The sequence below is a fragment of the Oratosquilla oratoria genome, chromosome 20, assembly GCF_046742065.1.
Source record: "Oratosquilla oratoria isolate Oo_2021 chromosome 20, ASM4674206v1, whole genome shotgun sequence".
In the NCBI taxonomy this organism is placed as follows: Eukaryota; Metazoa; Arthropoda; class Malacostraca; order Stomatopoda; family Squillidae; genus Oratosquilla; species Oratosquilla oratoria.
Window position 1 is genome coordinate 45012421 of NC_134796.1, and position 9392 is coordinate 45021812.

At 43.9% G+C, this 9392-nt stretch overlaps 2 protein-coding genes across 2 annotated transcripts; one reads left to right on the forward strand and one right to left on the reverse strand.

The window, feature by feature from the left end:
- Positions 1–3445: 3445 nt before the first annotated feature.
- LOC143036072 (neurotrophin 1-like) lies at positions 3446–4571 on the reverse strand. The gene is made up of 2 exons (XM_076203328.1): positions 4557–4571; positions 3446–4404 (listed from the first exon to the last, which is right to left on the reverse strand). The coding sequence occupies exons 1-2, from the start codon at positions 4569–4571 to the stop codon at positions 3724–3726; spliced, it is 696 nt and encodes a 231-aa protein (XP_076059443.1). The 3' UTR covers positions 3446–3723.
- A 2443-nt stretch (positions 4572–7014) lies between these two features.
- On the forward strand, positions 7015–8140 carry LOC143036073 (neurotrophin 1-like). The gene is made up of 2 exons (XM_076203329.1): positions 7015–7029; positions 7181–8140. The coding sequence occupies exons 1-2, from the start codon at positions 7015–7017 to the stop codon at positions 7859–7861; spliced, it is 696 nt and encodes a 231-aa protein (XP_076059444.1). The 3' UTR covers positions 7862–8140.
- The last annotated feature ends 1252 nt before the right edge of the window (positions 8141–9392 follow it).

Genomic DNA, 9392 nt, shown 5'->3' on the forward strand with positions numbered 1-9392 from the left:
TGTGAAAACTCCTTTGTCCTGGCATACAGGGTGAATCACATTAACATACCCTTAGGGATGCCACGAAAAAACAAAGGAGAGTGAAAAAACTTGTGAACAACTTACCGCACGTTGGTAGACCTGTTGTCAGTCAACAAAATGTCACATAGAGATTATCATATGTTTACAAAGGCCAAGCTTTCCAGCCCTCCTGCACAATCAGCGGTTGCTTGAATGTGTAGCGATGCTACTGTGAGAAGAGAAAGAGGTTTTGGTGAGTTCATCCCCTTTATTTTAAGGTAAGGCTGAACTGACTTTCCATGCGGCAGAAGCCGATATATAGACCGGCGCGGGTAGTGACCCGTGGTGCGTAATTACATAACTGCACCGGATTGGGTTAGGTCGGGTCAAGCAGGGTCGCACTGTCAAAGGAGCGTCATGTCTACCCTTGTGGGCGACATGATGCGCGTTCCATACCACGTGGTTATCGTGGTGTGTAAATATGTTTTGGTAGGCATCGGAATCCCTGATTTTTTTTTTTTTTTTCCCTTTTTAACCTTATAAATTTTTCATTGAGTCGTACAGAACTAAAGTTCTGTACGGCTCAATGAAAAATTAGATAGAACAACCCTCTGTAATGCCCCGCCCCGACCGCGGGTGAGAAGCCCCGAGATGACTGGAGCAACTGCTTTCTTCACGTACCACCATCTAACCACACCAGGAACTCCCGGGACGCTCCCCGCTTCTCTTCTAGTCAAACCCCCCTTTTCCAATCCTACTCTTCTTTGACCATGTGAGTGCCAGATGCGAGAACTTATTGTACTATTTATTTCGGAAATAAAGAAGATAACCATAAACCCTGTTTGTCCTTTTCTTTGCATGGAATGAAGCAAATTAACAATATTGAAATGAACAATCCTATCTTGGGCCCTCTTATTTTGTATATAAATAATATACGTTGATTTGGTTTGAACGAACATCTATAGTTAGAGCGTCACAAGTTTTTTCCAGAACAATAGAACCGGTAAGCTACAGTCTTTAACAACAACAATAACAACACCTAAAAATACAGCGTCACAAGTTAGTCCCAGTAAGCTAAAGTCTTTAACAGCAACAACAATAACAACACCTAAAGTTACAGTGCCACAAGTTTGTCCATAGCGATATAATAACAACAATAACAACAGTGGATAAGTTGAGGTATACACTCGAGGAACTTCTCGAATTTTATCAACCTACTACATGTAAAGGAAAAGTAAGAAGTGTTTAAGAAGTATCTAAAAAGAAAAAAATCTCCCATTGAAGAAGATGATAGTTCTGCTTCAGATTGTAAAAATCAACAACTAAAATAATAAGAGGTTTTCTGTGTCTGAATCCAGTGTAGTTTAGAGATAAGGAGTTTTGGATTCTCCAGTTAGTTCACAGGATTAAAAGAAGTATCTGGAAAGAGGATGGCGAAAGATCAGAGTAGTTTTGTTACCATAGAAGTGTATAGATGGAATCTTTTTTAACTGGATAAGAAAGCTGGGGTATGAAAGCCAAAAAGACATATGGCAAGTAAGAATTAGTTAGGTGTCAGACTCTAAAAAAAAAAATTGACATACATGATGGAACAATAGGGGTCTCACCATGCTACATTATCGACCAAGATCGCAATCCACTGAGAGACCACATTGACAATTCAAGTGAATGTATCGACGAGCCAGCAGACATCTTTGTATTTTATATATTAATTGCCCCAGAGGACTACTCTGTATTAATGGGTTCTACTGAAAGTAGGATTGAAGATTACAGACAATAAAAAATAGTGCACTCCAAAGGAGAAATAAAGAACATTCAGTGTTTAAAGTAGTTTTGTAGGGTATCAAAACAAGGTCCTTTTTAAGTTTACTTACTTTAGAATTTCTGTGTCGTACAAAATAGTTCTTCCCTAACAGCGCGAGAAGTGTTCTTGAGCTAGAAGCCAAGGGAATGTGCGTTATTTCCTCTCTCTCAGTTGTTGGTCTTCGATTTTCCCTTTTCTCTGTAGGATTACATACCTTTCTCTTCTAGTTCTTTCATCATGACTGAACACCTTGTTTTAGGTCCCATTTCACTTAATCTTTGGCCACTCTCTGATAAATGTGAAACCCAAATGATTCGTGTAACCGTCAATAACCAACACCAACCACACACGTGATCCACACACATGCAACATGGTACTCGTCTTTGGCAAGACCTCCAATCTTGCAGACTTTACCGATTTCCCCATCTCAAAACACTTGACTAAACGCTACATAAGATCATAACACGACGCCCCCGCAGTGTCACCGCACGAGATGCCTAATGTCACCAGACAGACCTATTAAACCCTTTCTCATACCTACCCTAACTACATTACCGTAACATAATATATATACACCATGTCTAGCCGCGCCTATCAACCATACAACTAACCCCCATATAACAGAACTAATACCCATACTTATATTTGATGAGTAACACATTTCACATACGGCAACCCACAAAACCAATCCCTCCCCCTTTATTACAGAACGTATGTGCTGTTGGAGATAGAACTGCCCAGGTCACGTACCTGGCAGGAGGACTGCCGAGGTCACCGACCCGGCATAGGAGGATTGCCCAGGTCACGTACCTGGCAGGAGGAGTTCCGAGGTCAAGGCCCGGCACCAGGAGTGCCTAGCAGACGCGGATACAAGGGGTGGGGGCGGGCCCCCCCCCCCAACGCCCCGAGTATGGTACACTCATCTCGAGTTTGATTCTCCTTGGATAAACACTTTTTAGTGCGAATTTATGATCTGAATTATATTTGTGAATTATATATGATTTTACATACAATTACGAGCAAAACAGACTTAGGTTTCTGGACCAATCTCCAAGCCAACAGCATTATTCTTGGGGTTAAGATATCGGCGTGTTTCAAGTATCGGTTATCGCTTATCAGTTTGGCCCCCGCCCCCAAATAACATTCCTGGATCCGCGTCTGGTGCCTAGGTCAAGTACCTAGTTTGTACATAATCTTCTTACCTGAGAATAAGTCCAACAAAGTTCTCCGGATACTTTACATCATCCGCCAAATCACCATTACATGTAGCAAAACACATTAGTTTTGTTACACTTCGCCTCATGGATAAGACATATTTTGATAAATCTGGATTATGATAAATCAAATCTGCGAAGTGTCGATGAAATTAGGAGAAAATCAAGCAAAGTTTTCCTATCATGATTGTCCCATGAAAACACACACGTGTCAAATTTAATTGGTACAGGCATAATTTTGCAAAGATGTGCTGATAATTATGATCAAGTTGAGACTGAATAAAGTAGGAGTACCCTCGTCAGCTTTCTTTGGTCCCATATCATACACATAAAAGTACAAGATTAAAAAAACAGGGAATGGAAAAAACAAATGATTTATTTCCTTATTTTTCCAAATAAATAGTACAATAAGTTCTCGCATCTGGCACTCACATGGTCAAAGAAGAGAAGGAATGGGAAAAGGGGATTTGAGTAGAAGAGAAGCGGGGAGCGTCCCGGGAGTTCCTGGTGTGGTTAGATGGTGGTACGTGAAGAAAGCAGTTCTCCAGTCATCTCGGGGCTTCTCACCCGCAGTCGGGGCGGGGCATTACAGAGGGTTGTTCTATCGGACGATCTGGCGTGGTCGGAGCAGGAGAGTGGGAAGGATGGGAAGTCAGTCGGGAGCAACAAAGGACATCCGGACTTGCTTGCGACATGACACACTCTTTAGTGAGGAGGCACGTGGCAGGAGCAGGCGGAGGGAAGCTTGTAGATGTCGATGAAGAGACCCTTGTAGGCGTCACAGGGGTCGTAGGAGAGGAGGCGGTGGTAGATGTACTTCTGGGTACAGTGGCTCTGGTAGCAGGGGGCGAGGGCACGGCACGCGGCCTCGGGGTATAGGCACGTCTCGAGACGGGCCGTCTGGGTGTAGTAGTGGACGTCGTTGACGATGACTCTCCACTTGCCGTCGACGTTCTGGGCGCGTTTGGGCATGGCGTAGGCCACGTCCGAGGGACAGATGTAGCCCTCGGGACCACCCCAGTGAGTGGCATCGTAAGGAGAGTCACCGGTCGACGCTCCTGTGTAGAAGGAGTAGTCGAAGGCCTCCTCCTGATCCTTGGTGATCATCTCGACCAGGTTGTCGGCGGACTGGTCGGCGACGTCAGCGTACTTCTTGGCGAAGAGGTGATCGGCGGATATGGCTCCCTTGACTTCGTACTCGGGGTATTCTTCATCCTCCAAACAGTAGTTGAGGGTGGAGTTGGAGGCACATGTTGGGGTGGCGGTTGCGTCGCAGTAGCTGTGTTTGTAGGAAGGTGCAGGGTGTCCGTAGGCAGGGCGGGGGTGGTAACCGTAGGCGGGTGGATGGGCAGCCAGAGCAACTCCGGCGCACGCCAGAACGACCGACTGCAAAAGAAAAGGAGATTTGTCTAGCAAACATTCAGTAAGGATCGCAATACATGTAAAACATCGCACACTACTTCTCCCTTCAGGGTGTGACTGCATGTGGACAATAGTCAAGGAACTTTAAGAGAGGAACAAGGTCGAACGTGACCTACCAGAGCGAAGACCATGATGAGGCAGCAGATGCGAGTGATTCTGATGTGCTCAGTCGATTACAGCGCGGTGCGCCTTATATATACACCTCTCTAACGTGACGTCACTGCTCCCATAGCATTGGCTTTCACTTCTTGAATGGAACAGCTGCAAAGGTTGGTCAGGTACGGTAATGAGGCATCCCATGAACGCTTCGTGTGTTTTCGTTTAATAAATCTATGCCACGTATGTCTGATATTTTGTTTTCTTTGATGCAATGATCATAGTCACAAGTATACTTAGGAGTTCTTATTGGGTAGCAACATGAAAAGTTTGCTGAAAACAGTGCTATGATAAAGAAAATGAGGTTGAAGAAATAGTGATATTGTGATATTAACGTGAGACAGCTTGATGAATAGATATTAATCTTTCGTCGGCAATAACCAGCGTTTCTGTCCTTGGAGACAATATCGAAACGAAGTAAACTCATAGAAATGGTAGAGGAAAGATTCAAGGAGTGTAGCCGAACGGAGGGTTATCAGATATTGAAATGTGATCAGCACATTTTTTTTTTTTTATCCATTTATTTATTTATTTTTTATTTATTTTTATTTTTTATTTTTTTAGTGGATATTACTCTCCGACTATAAGAGTGTTGTGTAGCTATGGCCCGTTGGGTCTTTTTATTCCACTGTTGATATTCGGCGTACTGGGGTGACAATTTTTCAGGTGGGATCCCATGGGGTGACGATTCTTCATGTGACCCCTTAAAATCCCTAAAACATTGACTGCATCAACCTTATATTGTCTATGCTTCACATGTGGTTTGGAATATAGGCCTCCGAGGAGCGTGTAGATTTGAAAAGTATGAGATAAAACATATGTAAAGAACTGCGCAAACCTCTAGTAGTTAGGGCGTCAGTTGCAATAATTATGCTAAGTGGGTGTAGGAAAGTGAATATATCATTGTTAAAAGTTAAATCAATAGTGGGCATGACTTTAAATGATGATCTCATGATATCGATGGTATCTGGTGATGAAGAAAGCAGAAATAATATTTACATAAGTGATTCTTTCTTACGCTTTGTGCTTCGTCTCTGTTACTCACGGTGAGCGTTTGCATTTGAGTTCAAATGAGCTAATTTATCATATATGAGATCATCTCGCTCTCTGACCTTGAATTCAGTGCGAATTAATCCGGACGGTAGCTTTACAGTTAACGACAGCGATTACAACAAAACCACAGGTAAGGATACGATAACGAAAAACCCGACAGGCAAAATAGCCACAGCGCGACAAATAATTATAACAATGTCACATATTTCAGTCGTTCGTAAAACTTAGTTAAATGGGTCAGTCGCTATTTTTCCCTTGAGATATTTCTTTTTAGTCGGATTTGAATGTTAAATATGGGGCAACACTTTCAGAAAGACAGAAGGACGGATAACCAGATATGCTTACCGCTATAATATAAAGTTTTATTCTGATGAGGGATGAAACGACAGGAACATTAGTTTAGTGATGAAAAAGATAGGGTAAATGTATGGAATGGAGTTCAGGTAGTTTCAAAAACGAGGTTGATGTTAAACCTGTGAAAAAGGGAATAGTAAATATATTTTTGGAGAGATATGTTTACTCTATTACACCAAAACGTGTACGAGTTCATCATAGAAAGTCAGACTTTGGATTGGAACAGTTTTATCCAAGATAACTTGCTTAGCAACTTTAAAATAACCTTTGCGCTGTTTCAGGATCTCTGTTTCTGGTATCAAGCAAAGAGACTTCTTAGAACATAAATGAATTATTCAACAATTCATTATTTTAATATATTCTGTGGAGTACACTTAAAAGCAACTTATGATTCGAAGAACTAAGACAAGTATTTTTTTTTCCGAATAATCAAGACAATTCTTTTTTTTTCATCTTGATATTATCAATGTGTAACTTGAATGTTACCACTTTAGTTGTTGTTCCTATTTACTGCCATTCCATTATTATTTACATCTTTGGAAACATGCCTAAAATAAGTTTTGTGTATTTACCATTATTTACTTCAACAGGTACCTGAACACAAAGGCCTTTGCAGTCCTTTATATTTATCTTATATTATATTTCGCCCTGTAGCTCCCCACACCCCTCGGCTGCAACCTTCAAGGTCACCTCATTTTGATATGTTTTTTTCAAACTTACTTACATTTACATTGCATAGTTTTCATATTCGTTCACACTGGTTCACGCGAGGGATTCAAACCAGTGTCAGAAATTCATTCTCCGGGAATGGCCATGAAATGTTCATGGAAATAAACGAGGCTCATATCATACCTGACCACCCTCGTGAAGGTCCTAGCAACTACTCCATAAAAAATTGTGAAAGTCATTCGTATGGGAGCGGTGACGTCACGTTAGAGAGGTGTATATATAAGGCGCACCGCGCTGTAATCGACTGAGCACATCAGAATCACTCGCATCTGCTGCCTCATCATGGTCTTCGCTCTGGTAGGTCACGTTCGACCTTGTTCCTCTCTTAGAGTTCCTTGACAACAGTCCACATGCAGTCACTCCTGAAGGGAGAAGTAGTGTGTGATGTTTTACATGTATTGCGATCTTTACTGAATGTTTGCTAGAGAAACCTCCTTTTCTTTTGCAGTCGGTCGTTCTGGCGTGCGCCGGAGTTGCTCTGGCTGCCCATCCACCCGCCTACGGTTACCACCCCCGCCCCGCCTACGGACACCCTGCACCTTCCTACAAACACAGCTACTGCGATGCAACCGCCACCCCAACATGTGCCTCCAACTCCACCCTCAACTACTGTTTGGAGGATGAAGAATACCCCGAGTATGAGATCAAGGGAGCCATATCCGCCGATCACCTCTTCGCCAAGAAGTACGCTGACGTCGCCGACCAGTCCGCCGACGACCTGGTCGAGATGATCACCAAGGATCAGGAGGAGGCCTTCGACTACTCCTTCTACACGGGGGCGTCGACCGGTGACTCTCCTTACGATGCCACTCACTGGGGTGGTCCCGAGGGCTACATCTGTCCCTCGGACGTGGCCTACGCCATGCCCAAACGCGCCCAGAACGTCGACGGCAAGTGGAGGGTCATCGTCAACGACGTCCACTACTACACCCAGACGGCCCGTCTCGAGACGTGCCTGTACCCCGAGGCCGCGTGCCGTGCCCTCGCCCCCTGCTACCAGAGCCACTGTACCCAGAAGTACATCTACCACCGCCTCCTCTCCTACGACCCATGCGATGCCTACAAGGGTCTCTTCATCGACATCTACAAGCTCCCTTCCGCCTGCTCCTGCCACGTGCCTCCTCACTAAAGAGTGCGTCACGTTGCAAGCAAGTCCGGATGTCCTTTGTTGCTCCCGACTGACTTCCCATCCTTCCCACTCTCCTGCTCCGACCACGCCAGATCGTCCGATAGAACAACCCTCTGTAATGCCCCGCCCCGACTGCGGGTGAGAAGCCCCGAGATGACTGGAGAACTGCTTTCTTCACGTACCACCATCTAACCACACCAGGAACTCCCGGGACGCTCCCCGCTTCTCTTCTACTCAAATCCCCTTTTCCCATTCCTTCTCTTCTTTGACCATGTGAGTGCCAGATGCGAGAACTTATTGTACTATTTATTTGGAAAAATAAGGAAATAAATCACTTGTTTTCTCCATTCCCTGTTTTTTTAATCTTGTACTTTTATGTGTATGATATGGGACCAAAGGAAGCTGACGAGGGTACTCCTACTTTATTCAGTCTCAACTTGATCATAATTATCAGCACATCTTTGCAAAATTATGCCTGTACCAATGAAATTTGACACGTGTGAGTTTTCATGGGACAATCATGATAGGAAAACTTTGCTTGATTTTCTCCTAATTTCATCGACACTTCGCAGATTTGATTTATCATAATCCAGATTTATCAAAATATGTCTTATCCATGAGGCGAAGTGTAACAAAACTAATGTGTTTTGCTACATGTAATGGTGATTTGGCGGGTGATGTAAAGTATCCGGAGAACTTTGTTGGACTTATTCTCAGGTAAGAAGATTATGTACAAACTAGGTACTTGACCTAGGCACCAGACGCGGATCCAGGAATGTTATTTGGGGGCGGGGGCCAAACTGATAAGCGATAACCGATACTTGAAACACGCCGATATTTTAACCCCAAGAATAATGCTGTTGGCTTGGAGATTGGTCCAGAAACCTAAGTCTGTTTTGCTCGTAATTGTATGTAAAATCATATATAATTCACAAATATAATTCAGATCATAAATTCGCACTAAAAAGTGTTTATCCAAGGAGAATCAAACTCGAGATGAGTGTACCATACTCGGGGCGTTGGGGGGGGGGGCGCCCCCACCCCTTGTATCCGCGTCTGCTAGGCACTCCTGGTGCCGGGCCTTGACTTCGGAACTCCTCCTGCCAGGTACGTGACCTGGGTAGTCCTATCTCCAGCGGCAATAAAGAGGGAGGGATTGGTTTTGTGGGTTGCCGTATGTGAAATGTGTTACTCATCAAATATAAGTATGGGTATTAGTTCTGTTATATGGGGGTTAGTTGTATGGTTAGTGGGCGCGGCTAGACATGCTGTATATATATTACGTTACGGTAATGTAATTGGGGTAGGTGCGAGGAAGGGTTCAATGGGTCTGTCTGGTGACATTAGGCATCTCGTGTGGTGACACTGCGGTGGCATCCTGTTATGATCTTACATAGCGTTTAGTCAAGTGTTTTGAGATGGGGAAATCGGTGAAGTCTGCAAGATTGAAAGTCTTGCCAAAGACGAGTACCATGTTGCATGTGTGTGGATCACGTGTGTGGTTGGTGTTGGTTATTGACGGTTACACGAA